This window comes from Megascapheus bottae, chromosome 24, assembly GCF_031878675.1.
Source record: "Megascapheus bottae isolate mThoBot1 chromosome 24, mThoBot2.hap1, whole genome shotgun sequence".
Taxonomy (NCBI): Eukaryota; Metazoa; Chordata; class Mammalia; order Rodentia; family Geomyidae; genus Megascapheus; species Megascapheus bottae.
Window position 1 is genome coordinate 19,279,572 of NC_143532.1, and position 16,807 is coordinate 19,296,378.

The 16,807-nt window shown below is 54.7% G+C and overlaps 1 protein-coding gene across 2 annotated transcripts in view; it reads left to right on the forward strand.

Annotated features, from left to right (window-relative positions):
- Kifc3 (kinesin family member C3) overlaps positions 1 to 16,646 on the forward strand; it is a 32,547-nt gene extending 15,901 nt beyond the window's left edge. For both annotated transcript variants that reach the window (XM_090357574.1, XM_090357575.1), the window contains 16 exons: positions 6,691 to 6,756; positions 7,188 to 7,310; positions 7,404 to 7,643; positions 8,051 to 8,224; positions 8,601 to 8,748; positions 8,831 to 8,961; positions 10,527 to 10,638; positions 11,572 to 11,753; positions 12,525 to 12,629; positions 13,243 to 13,373; positions 13,650 to 13,773; positions 14,018 to 14,147; positions 14,224 to 14,453; positions 14,561 to 14,695; positions 15,035 to 15,143; positions 16,150 to 16,646. In XM_090357574.1, coding sequence (XP_090213700.1) covers positions 6,691 to 6,756; positions 7,188 to 7,310; positions 7,404 to 7,643; positions 8,051 to 8,224; positions 8,601 to 8,748; positions 8,831 to 8,961; positions 10,527 to 10,638; positions 11,572 to 11,753; positions 12,525 to 12,629; positions 13,243 to 13,373; positions 13,650 to 13,773; positions 14,018 to 14,147; positions 14,224 to 14,453; positions 14,561 to 14,695; positions 15,035 to 15,143; positions 16,150 to 16,175 — 2,166 coding nt within the window. In that variant the 3' untranslated portion in view covers positions 16,176 to 16,646. The remainder of the gene's footprint in view (positions 1 to 6,690; positions 6,757 to 7,187; positions 7,311 to 7,403; positions 7,644 to 8,050; positions 8,225 to 8,600; positions 8,749 to 8,830; positions 8,962 to 10,526; positions 10,639 to 11,571; positions 11,754 to 12,524; positions 12,630 to 13,242; positions 13,374 to 13,649; positions 13,774 to 14,017; positions 14,148 to 14,223; positions 14,454 to 14,560; positions 14,696 to 15,034; positions 15,144 to 16,149) is intronic.
- Positions 16,647 to 16,807: the final 161 nt, after the last annotated feature.

Genomic DNA, 16,807 nt, shown 5'->3' on the forward strand with positions numbered 1-16,807 from the left:
TTTTTTTAAAGCGGATTTCCTTCTGATGTTTCATATAAATCACTGGAACTTGTGAGTGGCCATTTACAACTTCCCCTCGGGGAGAAGTTCAGAAGGTCTTTGCTCAAGTTTTAGCCAGGAACTTTTCTGACTGCTAGCTCTCTTCTGGAAATTTCTCAGAATGGCTCCTGAAGCCACAGGTCTCTGAGCTGCTCTCTCTCAGGCCCTACCCTGTGGCTACTGCTCTGGGCCTCAGTTTCCTCATCTGTGCAGTGCTCAACTAGATGAGTCCCTGGTGCTACCCCGGAGCCTGTTACTATTCCCAGGAATTCTCTGGGATCTGAACATGGGAACAGTTTAGTCTTGCTGGGCCGCTGGCCAAAGACCCAGCCACAGGCCATCACCTCCAACCCTCATTTCCTAGTCGTTAATGCCATGGCTAGTGAGCCCGGCTTTGTGGTTGTTGGGGCGTGGCCAGGAACATGGATGACAAACTGCAAAGCACGGTGCCTCACCCGGTGGCACTTGCGGAGCCTCTGCTTTCCCAGAGCTTCATTGCTGCTTGACTCTGACGTTGACTTACTAGGTGTTAGGAATTTGCTTTGCTCAGGAGCCCCCATGCCAGGCATCTCCCATTTGGTGGTTGCGGTGCCTGGGTGCTGACCATTGCCAAACGTGTCTGCGTTCTGTGGCCACCTTCCTACCCCACGAGGCCAGGACTTGGGGAGGGGCAGTTAGACCCAGCGCCAGTTTGAGGCCTGCCACTCAGCAGTCAGGTGACTACAGGGAAGTTACTCATCTAAGACTTCCCCTGCAGAAACCCTGCCCAGTAAGGCCCGAGCACCCACCTCTTGGGACAAGGCTTAGGGAACTTGTGCAGGCATCTCACTAATGGCACAAGGGTCTGCAGTGTCCACCACCTGGTGGACCCATGCCACAAGAACAGGATGGACCCTGGTAGGTGAGGGAGCGTGAAGCCCTGGATTCAATTCTTCAGTACCTTATATACAGAAAAAGCTAGAAGTAGCACTGTGGCCCAAGTGGTAGAGCGCTAGCTCTGAGCACAGAGAAGCTTAGGGGCAATGCCCAGCCCCTGAGTTTAGGCCTCAGGACTGACAAAAAAACACAAAAACAAAAACAAAAAAAAGCAGCCTCAAAGACTTCTTAAATTGCAGCATATGACAAGATTTTCTTCTTTTGTTATTTTAAAGTGCTGGAGCTCAAACCCAGAGCCTTAGGAAAATTCTTGTACTGAACTGCATTTCAGCCTATTTATTATTTAGTTTTTTGAGATAAGTCTTTCTGTGTAATGCAAGCTGGCCTCTAGCGTATGATCTTCCTGCTTCTGCCTCCCAATACTGGGACTACAGGTGTAACCAACACACCTCACCTTTTATTTGTTTTTCTGTTTTGTCCATTCTAGGGCTAGAACTTGGCAAGGCACTGTCCCTGAGCTCTTTTGCTCAAGTCTTATCGTTCTACCACTTTGAGCCATAGCTCGGTTTCAATTTTTTAGAGATAAGAGTCTCGAGAGGACTTTTCAGTCTGGGTTAGCTTTGAGTTGTGATCCTCGGATCTCGGCCTCCTGAGGAGATATGATTATAGGCTTGAGCCACCGATGCCTGGCATTTGTTTCTTTTATTTATGTTTTGGAGATCATATCTGGGATATTGCTGCCAAATTCAGTGTTATAAAGATGTATTTTTTATGAGTTTGAGTTTTAGGTCTGTGATACAATTTGAGTAAATTTTGGTCTCTGGTATAAGGGTCTGCTGATTGCTTTGAGGCTATTTAGTTTTCCTGCACCACTGGTTGAAAAGACTAGTCTTTATCTGCAGATGATCTTGGTACCTTGGCAGGCCACCTGGATTTACTTATGGGATTTATGGGTGTTATGCCAGTACAGCAAAGCCTTGGTTACTGTAGCCTTGTATGTTGTGAAGTCAGAAGTGAGACTTCTCCAGCGTTCTTTCACAGAGTCATTTGTTCACTTAATATTCCTTGAGAGTTCGTATGAATTTTCAGTTTCTTCAGAAAATGTCAGTACTGGGGTCTGAGTTCAGAGTCTTGTACATGGTAGGCGGGCACTCTACTGCTTCGCCATACCCCAACCCCTTTTAGCTTTTAGGTTATGAATCTCAGAGTGTCTCCTTTTATGTGCTCAGGGTCAGGCTTAGATCATGACCTCCCCACCCCCCAACCTCTTGAGAATCTGAGTTCTCTTATGCATGCCGCCATGTCTGGCTTGTGTTTGTGAGATAGGCAACTTTGGACTGTGATTTTCCTGATCCACACACCTTCTGTGTAGATGAGCATGAGCCACCATTACTAGCTAGAAAAAAAGTGAGATTCTGATAGAGCTTTTGATTTTGAATCTGTAGATCATGTTGAGCATTATTGAAATCTTTGCACTGCTGTGAAGGTGCTGAGGTTGAAACGAGGGCTCTGTGCATGCTTGGCCAATGAGATACCACTGAGCCACACCCCAGCCCTGAAATCCTAACAGGAACTCTTCACCAATTGCCCACAGATGTCTCCCATTCAGTGGTGTTGCCTTGATCTTCCAGCCACACTGTCTAGTTGTCAATGTTTAAGTCTTTCACCTTCTTAGTTAAATTTATTCCTAAGCATTTTACTCTTTTGCATGCGATTGTAACTAGGATTATTTTATTATTATAAAAACAGCAGTTTTGTGTGGATCTAATGTCCTACAACTTATCTCAGAGCTAAGCTCAGTTTATTAGCTCTAACTAGTCTATCTTTTAAAGTCATATTTGGTGTGTGTGTGTGTGTGTGTGTGTGTGTGTGTGTGTGTATGTGTATGTGTCTATGTGTACTGGAGCTTGAACTCAGGAATTGGGTGCTCTCCCTTAGGTTTTTTTCTCCTTAAGGCTAATGCTCTACCACTAAAGCCAAAGCTCTACTGTAGATTTTTTTGGTGGTTAATTGGAGATAGAGTCTCAGGCTTCATAAATGGCTCACGCTTATTCAGGGGGCTGAGATCCTCAGATCATGGTTGAAAGCCAGCCCGATCAGGAAAGGCTGTAAGACTATCTCTAAACCACCCAGACACAGGAAGTGGTACCGTGACTCAAAGTGGTAGTGCTAGCCTTGAGCAAAAGAGCCCAGGGGCCATGCCTAGGCTGAGTTCAAGTCTCATGACTGACAAAAAAGTCTCAGATTTTCCTGCCCGGGCTGGGTTTTGAACTGGGATCCTCATATATCACCCTCATAAATAGCTAGGATTACAGATGTTGCCAACATTTGTGAAGTTCACATGAAAATCAGGATGATTTTTTTGTTACGAACAGTTGGGACATGTTGCCCCTTTGGCTGGCATTCCCACATGGCAGCCACCAGCTGGACTCGAGCGGGGTGAAGGTCATGACCGGGCACACTGCGGCCCGCACTCCTCCCTGCCTGTCATGCCCTGTGCCAGCCTCCTCCACAGACCCTGCCCTGCCTGCACCCTCAGCCATCAGCACTCATCCTACATGGACTAAGCCCTTCCCTGCGTAGGCACTGGGAACCCGGCACGGAGACTGCAGACAGAAACCCTGCCTGCGTGATCCTCTTATTCTAAGGCACACTGCAAGCCTGAATCCCAAATCCTAAACCATCACCACATTATGTGGCAGGTTAGACGGCTGAGGATGCACAGATTATCTCATGCACAAAATGGCTAAAGGATGGTAAAAAGTGACAATATTTTGACATTTAGCCCATGTGTGTGGTATGTATCTGTGCAAGGCAACTGTGAAACACAAATGAAATTTGTACTTAGGCTTGGCTCGTGTGTGTGTGTGTGTAGATATAAATATGTGTGAATATTCCAAAATCTGAAAAACAAAAGCATTGTCTGGTCCCAAGCACTTCAGATAAGGGAGACTTGGTATTTAATGGAACATACTAGAAATGCAGGACCCTCCAATACAATTTAGGCCTGTTAGTTCATTTGATCCTCAAGACACCTGGGGCAGATAGCCTCATTAGATGAGCGTTAGATGAGGAAATCAAAAGGCATGGAGAGGTGAAGAAACATGTCCATGGTTATGGGTGGGTAAACTGAGGCCGGGATTAACCTAGGCAGTCACCTTGCAAATTGGCAATCCTGTCATTAGTGTCAGAAGGACCCATGTGAATCCTTGGAGGTAGAGATGGCTGTGTGGCAGTGGCCAGACAGTCCAGGCTAGCAGCATGTGGGCAAGATCTGGCCTCCCTAGGGTGGGGTGAGTGGCTGTAAAAGGGGAGCTCTCCTACCCCCCCAAAGAGGGTTTCCTGTGGGCTGTTTTCCTGTGCTGGCTCAGCAGTGCTGTTCAGAGAGCCCACTCCCTCTTCCCCCTACCCCCCCACCCCGGCCCCCAGCTACTGACTGCACCTCCCTGCCCAGGCATGGTGGGAGGTTGGGAATAATAGGCAGGTTGGTTCAAGAGGCTGCCCGCCCTGGAGCAGACAAGCTCTGAAAGCACAGACCTGAGCGGGCGTGCCCCTTCTCCCTTTGCTGAGTCTGTTCCACTGGGGTGTATAAATATAAATGTAGGTTTGTGTCAGATCAGCAAACAGGCTGGCCTAGGCTACTTCTGCCCCCAGTAGGGCATGGCCTCACTTTCTTCAGCTTGAGCAGGGAGGCAAGGGGTCACCTCAGCCAAGGCCAGCAGCCTTCTCAGCTCTGGATTGTCCTCGGTGCTCTCCAGGGACAGGAGGCTGCTTGTCCCCTGCTTGCTGCTGCAGGAGCATGCATACTGCCCCTTGGTTGTCCCTATGATATGTATTAAGCATCTACTGGCCACAGGCTGTGGCCGGTTCAGCTGTGGTGGTTGTGGGAAGGTTGTAGGGCTGGAGAACCATTTTTCTACTTGGATATTTATAACCTCCTTTTACAGTCTCTTCCTCAGCCTCAGTCCCTTCCCTGCCTCCTTTCCCCACCCCCACCACCAGCCCACCCTTAGCAGCTGCCCCCTTCCAGGGGTGCCTCACAGGTTTCAGCAGAGCAGAGCACCCCATTATGATGTCAGAAGGGGGGGCTAGTTGCTTACAGGCTGGGTGGGAAAGCTCCAGCAAGCAGTGAACCCCACTGGAGATGGCCTAGGGAGTCAGGGGCTGGCGTCCTCTTAAGTAGAAGGTGCCCCTCTTCTTTCAGGGTGGAGGACCAGTCTTTGGGACAGCATAGAGTAGTTGCCAGCTCTCAGTGCAGCCTGGAGACTGCTTGTTTTTATTAGGTTTAGTGTTCTCCCCCCACCTTTTTTTTTTTTAATTTGGTTGTTTTTAGTGCTAATACTGGGGCTTAAATTCAGGGCCTCACACTCTTTGACTGTGGAATGAAAGGATGCCTCTGGTGAGCCTCCCTTCCCTGCAGCCAAAGCACCCCTCACTGCAGGCTCTCAGCTTCAGATTAGGCAGTGATCCTGGCACTTGGGTCCACTGATCCAAGTTTGTCCTTCCCTGCTCAGCCCGTGACCCTTGGCTGTCCTAGGAAGACTCATAGGCCACGGTGAGTGGTTGCAGGTGACTGCTCAGGCTCCGAGAGGCCCTGAGCAACTGTTCTACCTTGGAATCCCTTCCCCTACCATCAGCGAACAGCACCTGGCTGGTCCTGGTGGCCTGGGCCTCTGCTGGGAGGTGGAGACGCACCCAGGACCGTCTTCCTCATTCATAGAGGTGGCCAGCCAGAGATCAAGGGCCACACACAGACTCGAGGTCTCGGCCATAGAGAGTGGGGAGAGTTTATACCCCAGGCATCAAAGTCTGGCCTTTCCTGAAAGACAAATCAGTTTCGAGGTGCAGGGCCTGTGGGAGCCCAGTGCAGCTGCCTCGGGCAGCCCCTCCCTCACCCACCTCGCCTGGCTGGCACCTGTAGGTTAAGGCTTCCTGGAGCAAGGTGGCATGAAGGTCATTGTCATTTAGTCATCAGCACCCAGGGCTTTCATGGACAGTTGATGGAAACCTTCCACCCACTGTGCCTTTTCCAAGCCTAGATGTGGACTTCACACAATGTTGTGCACCAGGAATCCCAGCATGCGGCCCTGAAGGCTGCCACCAAGGTCCTGTCTGGCTTTTTCCCCTATGGCGCCGTTTTTGGCTGGGCTGGTGTGGACCAGACTCCTGGGCCTTTGGGGAGAACAGAGGTCGATGCCAGAGAAGGGTCACTGTTAGCGGCCGAGTCACGGTGCCCACAGGGTTGGCATCATGGTGGTGTGCCCCCCTTAGTTGCTGATGGCGTCCCATCCCCTTTTCTCACAGCCTGGTGAGTAGATTGGATGGTGGGGGTGTTCACAGGCCCTGAACACACCCTCACTGAAGAGATACGGGCTTCACAGGGCAGAAAACACCCAACATAGAACATTCTGGGGGTTGGGCGAGGACAGAGGCAGTGCCTGCGGGGCCTGCAGTCCATGTAAGTTGCAGGCTCTTTATTAAGAAATTATAGACAGGGCCCTCAGATGGGGGCCCAGTCTCCCTGGGAGCTGCTCCTGGGGCAGCGGGCTGGGCTCCCCTCCAGCCTCCCGAGAAGCACAGGCTGGCTCTGTTCCTGCGGGAAGAGCACCCGGACTGCGCTGTCAGGAGCAGACTGACTTTCTCTTATCTGGAGTGCCAGGCACAGTCTGGTGCCTCGGCTATGGGATAACCGGTTACTGGAGCCACCCAGCAGAAGTCTGGCAGTGAGGACCCAGGCTCCCAGTGCCCCTAACCCACCCTTCTTTATGCCTGTAGGTGGAGAATCTCAAGGAGAAACTCATTAGCCAGGCCCAGGAAGTGAGCCGACTGCGATCCGAGCTGGTGAGGCTTCCTTCTGGTGCCAGCCTGAGGAGGGGGCAGGCGCCCAGTCTCTTTACCGGGTGGTGCAGCCCATCGCTGACCCCCGCCCCCCTCTCACCCCCTGTCCTTTACCATGAATTCTTGCTGGCCGTACCCTCAGTGGGCATGTCTGTCCCAGGGGCAGGAGGTTGGATCTGATCTGCTGACGTACAATAGGAGCGTGAACGCTGCATAAATGTGACTTCTTGTTATTTTCACACTCAGGAAAATAGACCTAGACAGGCGGGGCAGCGGGAGTGAGCTCTCGCCTCCCCTTCCTGCCTCCCCTCTGCTGTCTGTCTCACTGGGCTCCTGCTTCTTCCCTCTCCCCTGCTCACCTTCCTTGTCTCTCCTGGCTGCTCCTGTCTCCCTGCCCCTGCCCCATGCCCCCGCTCGGCCCTGGCTCCCCACAGGGAGGCACAGACTTGGAGAAGCACCGGGACCGGCTGATGGTGGAGAATGAGCGGCTGAGGCAGGAGCTGCAGGAGCTACAGGCACAGCCTGCAGCATCCTGCCCGGGCTGTGAGCACAGCCAGGTGAGCTGGCAGGCTGTGCACGCCCCCCCCCCCCCCACTGACCCAGTGACCCAGCCCCTCCCTCTGACCCCTGGGCCTCCTGATTATCTACAGGAGAGTGCCCAGCTCCGAGACAAGCTGTCCCAGCTGCAGCTAGAGGTGGCGGAGAACAAAGGCATGCTGTCAGAACTGAACGTAGAGGTCCAGCAGAAGACAGACCGGCTGGCCGAGGTGGAGCTGCGGCTCAAGGACTGCCTGGCTGAGAAAGCACAGGAGGAGGAGCGGCTCAGCCGGCGCCTGCGGGACAGCCACGAGACCATCGCCAGCCTGCGGGCCCAGTCACCACCGGTCAAGGTGAGCCACAGCTGGGCAGGCTTGAGCAGTGCCCATGCAAACCCTGGACTCGGGTCAGGACTGGCATGGAAGAGTGGCTGGTGGTGATCACCTGGTATATGAGGCTAAATGGGATCCTTGGGGTTCCTTCCTGTCTGGGCCCATGCCCTCTTGCTGCCTACAGTCAGGCAGAGGGAACCAGTGCCTTGAAGGGTCTCTTAGTGCCGGACTCAGCTGCACCAGAGCTTCTGGGTTCTGCTCTTCTTGTCTGTGGGTTCCCACGTGGGGCTGCAGCCGGCTCCCAGCAGGCTTTCGTTTGGATGAGCGGCTCCTGTGGTTTCCACCAGGGTTTCTTAGTGGATGGTTCTTGGTACATGGCCCCTGGTGTCAGAGGGCGCCCATGGTGAGGTCCTTCCAACGTCTTGTAGTATGTCATCAAGACAGTGGAGGTGGAGTCACCGAAAACCAAGCAAGCCCTCAGTGAGTCCCAGGCTCGGAACCAGCACCTGCAGGAGCAGGTGGCCATGCAGCGGCAAGTGCTGAAGGAGATGGAGCAGCAGCTTCAGAGCTCGCATCAGCTGACAGCCCAGCTCCGAGCTCAGGTGTGCAAGCCCCTGCAGGGAGCAGATAGGCTGGGTGGAAGCCAGAGGCTAACCCTTTGGGGACCCCACAAGCGCAGCGTCCAGTCCTTTCTCCTTTCCCTAGCTGTAGGGCCAAGGGAAAGTTTTGCTCAAGTCTGTTTCCTCATCTCTAGCGTGATCTGGTCACAGACGCTTCTTTCCAGTGGGGGCTCACGAGCATTACATAGGAAATGCTCCCCGTCTGGGCCAGATTGGGTTGGTGCCAGGCAATGGCTGGGTGGTGGTGGGGAAGAGGAGGCCATTCTACTCTATTCCAGTGTGTGCTAATGGGCTTGAAGCACTGGGGGGGACTTCCTTCTGTGTCCACCCCTGAGCCTTCCCATGGCCTGGCCACCAGATTGCCATGTATGAGGCAGAGCTAGAGCGAGCACACGGACAGATGCTGGAGGAGATGCAGTCCCTGGAAGAGGACAAGAACCGGGCCATTGAGGAGGCCTTCGCCCGAGCCCAGGTGGAGATGAAGGCTGTGCACGAGAACCTGGCAGGTGAGCCTGCTGGCTGGGCTCCGCCTGCTCAGGCCTGGTCTCCCAGCCGGTCCACCTCACGGCTCACCTTGTGTTTCCACAGGCGTCAGGACCAACCTGCTGACACTGCAGCCAGCCCTACGGACCCTCACCAACGACTACAATGGGCTCAAGAGACAGGTGCGCGGCTTCCCTCTGCTGCTTCAGGAGGCACTCAGGAGCGTCAAGGCTGAGGTGAGCAGGGGTGTGGGGGCTGGGTCGCCGAGGCTGCCTCCCTACCCCAGCTCCCAGCATACAGCCCCACCAGGCTCCCAGCACGTGTGCCCGCATGTTTAGAAATAGGTTGGGAGGAGATCTGGATGTTTGTCTTACTATGATTGTTTATCCCCGCCCCCCTTTCTCTTTGGACCCAGGGGCTCATTTTGTAGCTCAGGCTGACCTTAAACTAAAGATCTTCCTGCCATAGCTTCCTGAGTTCTGGGATTGTAGAGCATGTACCATCACACCTGGCTCTGTGTGTGTGTATACACACGTGTGTGTGCCTATGCCCATGCTCACACACACATGCACCCATAATGGAACTTACACTGTATCCCTGGAGCTTTTTCATTCAAGGATACAGCCACAGCTGTACTTTTGGCTTTTTGGTGGTTAATTAGGGATAGGAGTCCCATGGACCTTTCCTGCCTAGGCTGGCTTTGAACCATGATCCTTAGGTCATCACATGATTATAGGGATGAGCCACTAGTGCCTGGCTTATGCCTAGGTAGGGTTTTTGTTGTTTTGTTTTTTGTTTTTGCGGGGCATGGGACTTGAACTCTGGGCCTGGGCATTGTCCCTGAACTCTTCAGCTCAAGGCTACCACCCTACCCTTGAGCCACAGCCCCACTTCCCGTTTTCCAGTGGTTAATTGAAGAGTCTCAGATTCTTTAGTGCCCAGGCTGGCTTTGAACCGCAGTCCTCAGATCTCAGCCTCCTGAGTAGCTAGGATTACAGATGTGAGCCACCTGTCCGGCTCATGCCTACCTTAATGATCTTTTAAACCAAATATTTCTATATCACAGCCATATCCTTAAGTTTGTGTTTAATTCCGCGCCCCCCTTGAGGCGTTGCTGCCTCAGCCTCCTGGCTGAGTGCTGGCATTCTAGGCAGGCACACCATGGCCCAAATGTCTGTGTTTAGTTTATCCCTCACCTTGATGCTAGGATGGAGTCCAGAGCCTCATGTGTACCAGGCAAGCATGGTGCCGTGTTCCCAGCCCCTCATTAAGTTTCTAAAGTTGTAGCTACACAGTGTGAGGATAGCCATTGTTTCTAATGTGCCTCCCCTGTGCTGAGCCTTTATAGCTGATGGCTCCTTGAGTTTGTGTGACTTCTCTGCAGAGACTTAATCTATTTGGAGAATAGAAACGTTTTTGGCTGGGTACCAGTGGTCCACACCCGTGTCCTGTAGGGTAGCAGTTCAAAAGCAGCCTGGAGAGAGAGAAGTCATGGCTAATTTGCAATTAGCCAGGGAAATGCTAGACTGGAGGCATAGTTCAGGTGGTAGAGCACTAGTTGTGCATGTGAGCCCAGTTGAATTATGTAACCAAGTGTTTGTGCTGGGCAGTGAAGGCTTCTTGTACTCAGCTCCTGGCACTCAAGTTTCCGCATCTGTAAAATGGGATTCTTGAGAAAATACGGAGGTAATGTATGGCAAACTACTCAGCCGGGGCAGGTGACGGCACCTGTGATTGATAAGGTGAGGCTGACGGAGCTGGCTCCTTGATGGCTTTGTCATCAGAGTGTGCCTCCCCCCAGATCGGCCAGGCCATCGAAGAAGTCAACAGCAACAACCAGGAGTTGCTGCGCAAGTACCGCCGGGAGCTGCAGCTGCGCAAGAAGTGCCACAATGAGCTCGTGCGGCTGAAAGGTGAGCGCAGGGGGGCCCTGCAGGGCGGCCCTGCAGGGCTTGCACCAGGTCCTCCGCCCGTACACCACATACCCTGTCACCCAGGCACCATCCCAGTCCTCTGTCATCAAGGGAACCGGCACAGAAGTCCAGGAGCTTGGCCCAGAGTCATGGTACTGGTCATGGTCCATTTTGCACTTGAACTTGAGTCAGTGCTAAAGCTCATGCCCATGGCAGTTACTCCCAGGCCTTAAGTAGCTGAGGGGTAGGGCTGACCTGGAGCCTGCTCAACCCTGAGGCTCACAAGCATCTGCTCTGCCCAGTACTGGGTCCATGGCAGATAACAAATGCCCCTGCCTTCTTCATGCTCCTGAGTAAGGTGATCATGAGTCACTCCAAGAACCCGAAAGGAACTCTTGAGAGCCAGCCCCTGGGTGCAGGATGGAGGGAGGCTGTTGGGAGCTTTTTCAAGTCGCTGCAGCCAGCACTGGAGGGAAGGCAGAGCACCCGTTGGCTTGGAGCTAGACCAGCTGGTGTCACCAAGTGCCCTGTGCTGCCCCACTGCTAATGCCCATCAATCAGCTTTCTACCTCCCGGCTGGTCTTGTTTGCTCATCAGGTGCCCAGGCCCTGTACTGGCATTCAGTACCCTTTTAAATCAAGTCTTAATGCCCAAGGAGCCCAGACTTCTCACTAGGTGGATGAGGAAACTGAATCCACAGAGAAGAACCCTACCAGTGGCCTGCCCTCCCCTCTAAAGGCACAGCATCCCCCCCCCACAGCCACCTGAGTGAATCCATTCTGAGACTCACTAGTATGGCTTTGGGGCGTGGGCATCTTGCCCTGCTGAGCTTTTCTTTAAAGATAGGGGCATCTAGTGGCCGCCGATGGGCCCCAGGTCAGACAGCATGGAGGCATTCTGTTCTTGACCCAGCTCCATCTCCATCCATCACAGGAAACATCCGCGTGATTGCTCGTGTCCGGCCAGTCACCAAAGAGGACGGGGAAGGACCTGAGGCGACCAATGCTGTGACCTTCGACCCTGACGATGACTCCATCATTCACCTGATGCACAGGGGCAAGCCTGTGTCCTTCGAGCTGGACAAGGTCTTCTCCCCCTGGGCCTCACAGCAGGATGTGAGTAGATCCTGTGGGGACAAGGGCAGAATGGATGCCCAAGGAGAGAGGGGACGGGACTAACGATGAAGCGTAAGAGCAAGGAGCGGGATGAAGTGTGAAACGGTTCTCTCCCCCTCTGGAAGAGAGGCTGGGAAGCTGAGTCTAAGGACGGAAGGCGTGGTAACCCATCTCACCCTGCCCACCTAAACATAGCTGCTTTTACTCACAGCCCTGCCCAGCTCAGACCCCACCCACCAATCTGGCTCCTCGTGGCCCCATCTAGTCCACGAAGGCTGGCTCACCCAGGGACTGTGGCCTCAATCCGGCCTCCCCAGCTAAGAGCTCCCTCCTGTAGCCATCATCCTGGAACCCCAGCGCTGAGCCTCAGCCACAACAGCACCATGTGGTCACAGCTTCACGCTCACACCTTTGTCCAGGACCAGCCTGCCGGGCTGTGTCTTCCTTTCCCTGTGTCTGGCTTTTCCTTTGCTGTTTCCAGGCAGGCAGGCCTGCCGGCCGAGGCCTGAGGAGGTGCCAGGTACAGAGTAGCCACTGTTTGTGTTTTCCTGCACACTCAACAGCAGAGGAGCTGAACTCCATGATAGCATTGGGGAGCAATAGCCAGGCTGCTTCCCACTGCTGTCCAAGATGGTGACTGATCATGAGCTACTTTTAGTACCACATGCTGCTACCAGTGGAGGAGGCAGAAGGTGGCAAGGCCTGGAGCTGGTGGGGCCTCTGGTCCCAGCAGCCTTGGAAGCTTTCTCCTCACTGTCTCCCATCCTCCAGGTGTTCCAGGAGGTACAGGCCCTGATCACCTCTTGCATCGATGGCTTCAATGTCTGCATCTTCGCCTACGGCCAGACAGGCGCAGGCAAAACATACACGATGGAGGTATGGAGGTGGGCACCTGCCGAGCGGGTGCGAGAATGTGGACCAGTCCCATTGCCACCCTAGGGAGGTGGAGGGACCTCTGCATAGTTCTGTGGCAGAGGGAATGCTGGGCCTTGAGCAAGGTGGTGGCACACTTGGGCCAGAGGAATGGAACCCCAGGCAGGACTGGGAGTGGAGAGGCTTCTAGGGCCCAGGCAGGGACCCTGACTTCTTCTAGAAAAGCCAGTGAGCCCAGGTTCCTCACACACTTCTCCACCTCTATGGCCCTTCCACACCCAGAGCCCACCTCATGGCTCCCTGACATTGGAGCCATGGTGGGTAATGGGAGGGAATTCAGAGCAGCTCAGCAGGGGCCTTGAACCCTGTGCTGTCCAGTGGTGTGCAGGCCTTGCCAGGCCCTTCACCCCTTGCTTCATGTCGTCTCACAGGGTAATAGTGGTCTTCCGGTGGGGAGATTGAGACCCAGGGAGGAGGTGTCACTTAGAGCAGGTCCAGGGCACTTGGAGCCTCGGGCCAGCAGCTGGCCTGTGAGGACAGCTGAAGACATGGGGTTGGGGGGGAGACAAGACGTGCTGTGTGAGCGTGAGCAGGGTCACGCATGTTTTCCTTGCAGGGAACCCCTGAGAACCCTGGCATCAACCAGCGGGCCCTGCAGCTGCTCTTCTCTGAGGTGCAGGAGAAGGCCTCTGACTGGCAATATACCATCACCGTCAGCGCAGCCGAGATCTACAACGAGGTCCTCAGGTGGGCCTAGCCACTGTGGGGCCATGGTGCAGGGGAAGCAGAACCCTTTTCCTGGTGTCAGGTTCTCTGCCTAAGTGAGGCTGACTCAGCCCAGGGGGCTAGGTGGTGGTGGTGGTAACAGTGGGCAGAAGAGGGCCTTACACCCAGGGGGGGGGGGCTTGGCATACCTCCATAGAGCTATGGGCCTATTCAGGGGTGATGGGGGGGCATGCTCTAGGCTGTAGTCAGGTGCAGGGCCACCAGAAGCCACATACCTCCCCCCCCCCCACTCTCCAGGGATCTGCTGGGGAGAGAGCCTCAGGAGAAGCTCGAGATCCGGTTGTGTCCGGATGGCAGCGGGCAGCTGTATGTGCCGGGTCTAACCGAGTTCCAGGTGCAGAGCGTGGATGACATCAACAAGGTGAGGGAGGGCCCGGGGTTTCTGGGGGTTGGGGAAGTGCCGCAGCAGAGCTGCCCTGAGCAAGGCAGAACCCCAGTGTTGGGCCTGCCATGGCCCATCGGTCACTTCCATCCTACCAGCCCTCAGCCTGTTTGCTTATCTGAAAGGCACAGGGTGGTGTTGGCCTTTAGAGAGCTCAGGAGTAGGGTGATTCTGAGGATCCCCTACTTCTAAGCCTGTGCTCTTACCCGCCCCCCGGCCCCAGGTGTTTGAATTTGGCCACACAAACCGCACCACAGAGTTTACCAACCTGAATGAGCACAGCTCCCGCTCGCACGCCCTGCTCATCGTGACTGTGCGAGGCGTGGACTGCAGCACGGGTCTCCGCACCACTGGTGAGGAGCGTGGGGGGTCCCCTGGCACTCCCTCCCAGCCTCCAGCAGTCTTAACCTACCCTCGACCTCTCCACAGGGAAGCTGAACCTGGTGGACCTGGCCGGGTCTGAGCGCGTGGGCAAGTCCGGGGCGGAGGGCCACCGCCTGCGGGAGGCGCAGCACATCAACAAGTCCCTGTCCGCCTTGGGTGACGTCATCGCTGCCCTGCGCTCCCGACAGGGCCACGTGCCCTTCCGCAATTCCAAGCTCACCTACCTGCTCCAAGACTCGCTCAGTGGGGACAGCAAGACACTCATGGTGGTGCAGGTGAGCTGTGGGGAGCAGGTGCCCTGCCCTCGGGCAAGGTTTCCCCTTTGTCTTGGGCTCCTGGCCCCTCCGACATCCCCAGGGATGGCAGCTCTCCTGTCCCCTAGGTGTCTCCCGTGGAGAAGAACGCCAGTGAGACTCTATACTCCCTCAAGTTTGCTGAGCGGGTGCGCTCCGTGGAGCTGGGCCCTGGGTCTCGCCGCACAGAGCTCATGTCCTGGTCAAGCCAGGAGCATCTGGAGGTATGGGGGCAAGTGCAGGACTGTCCCTAAGAGAGGGCAGCAACTTGAACCCAAACCTATCAACCCCAGTTGTCCATCTTTCCTTAGTCCTAGAAACGGGGAGAGAGGGGTTGAATTTGAGGTGGGTTTGCAGCCTGGCATACAGTGGCAACTGGCTTCCTTCTTTGTATTACTGTGTTTAATGCATGCAGCAACTTCTCCAGGAATGCATGTCATCCCTCATGCCCACTTTGCAGATGAGCAAACCACATTTGAAGAGTGGAGGGATGCTCAGTGGGGTGGGAAGGGAAGAGCCAGGGCAGCTTTGGCCCCCAGCCCTCCTGTCCTTCCTGTTCACAGTGGGAACCAGCTTGCCAGACTCCACAGCCCTCAGCACGAGCCCATTCAGCCCCCACATCTGGGACCAGTAGCCGCCCTGGCTCCATCCGGAGAAAGCTGCAGCCCTCAGGTGAGCTGGTGACCCATGGGTAGGGGTGAAGTATTGAGACTTCCCAGCATGATCACAGCCACAGGGTTGCTCATACTTAGTTGAGCTTTGCCTTTACCTCTTAGACTGGTGGCACACACCTACACAAATTAGAGCCAGCCTAGGTAATCTAGACCCTGTCTCAAAATAAAAATTCCAGCTGGGTGCGGTGGCTCACGCCTGTAATCCTAGCTACTCAGGAAGCTGAGATCTGAGGATCGAGGTTCAAAGCCAGCCCAGGCACAAAAGGACCTGAGACTCTTATCTCCAATTAAAATCTAGAAACTAGGAAGCGGAGCCTGGCTCAAGGGTAGGGCGGTAGCCTTGAGCTGAAGAGCTCAGGGACAGTGCCCAGGCGGGGTTCAAACCCTATGACCCACAAAAACTAAAATAAAAATTCCAAAGGGCTAGGAAGGAAGTTCAGTGGCAGAGGGTTACCTATTATCGCATGGTACTAAATTCAATCCCCAGAATCAGAAAAAAAAACTTCAGAAACTTCTCACACACACCACCCTGTCCTGCCCTAGCAGACAGTACTGTGGAGAGGATGCTGGGAAGAGCGGGGCCCACCGACTCCAGGCCCCTGTGGCAATTCTCCTTCAGCATTCTCCACTCCGCTCTGGGTACTCCATGTCTTAGAGTGGGTCTAGAACCTAGGGCTGAAGCGCCTGACTGGGCATGAGGCTATGGGGCAGGGGCAGCAGTGTCCTGTGTGGGGACGAGCCCACCACTGAGACAGCTGTTGCTTTGATTTCAGCCTGACAGCTGGGGCTGACATCTCCAGGTGAGTGGGGCCAGGGGCCTGGGCTGCCTGCCTGCCACCCAGCTTAGGTTGCAGGGTTCTGTGGGAGCTCAACTGCCCCGGATTGGGCTGCCTTTTGCTGCCTGCTGTCTGTGTGCTTCTGCTGGCCTTGGTTGCCCTCACCTGCCTTAGGCACATGTCCACCATGGCAGGAGGCAGCTGACAGCTTGCCTTCCCCTTCTGCAGGGAGGACGAGACCAGTGCCAGTGTGAGGATGCAGCACCCTGCCAGACCTCGAGTTAGGCCCACAGGCCTGGCCACCTGATCCTGCTACAGCGCCAGGACAGCAGGAGACGGGCCCAACGGACACACTCCCGCCCTGCTTGATCAGTTGAAAAACATGCACAGCAGGAAGCAGTGTGTATGTGTGTGTGTGTGTGTGTGTGGCTCTGGGCACACACGGCCCAGGCACCATGGGAATGGGGTTCAGCAGGGGAATCCCCCCGCCCCCCGTGGGGCATGTACATAGTGTTCCTAGGTGTACATAGAGCCCGGCTCTGCCATGGGCTGGACTGTATTTATAGACGCACAGCCAGTGGGTGGGGTCATTGTCCCCTCGGCTGCCTGGCACGAGGCGCGCTCCCTGCTCCCCGGCTTCTCGACATGCTGCTCTTCCCTCCACAATCCTATTTAAGAACTTTTGGAAGCTTAGCCATTTTTGTTAAAAATAAAAGCTTTTTTACACACACGTTGTCTAGCTTGGTCGTCCGTTTTTGGACCATCACTTCCGCTGGCTAGTTACCACAGCCCTGCAGGACCTGGACTCCAGGGTCCAGAAGTCCTCACAGCCCCACTCAGGTAAGTACCTTCTGCTTAGTGTCACAGTAACCTTCCTGACCCACAG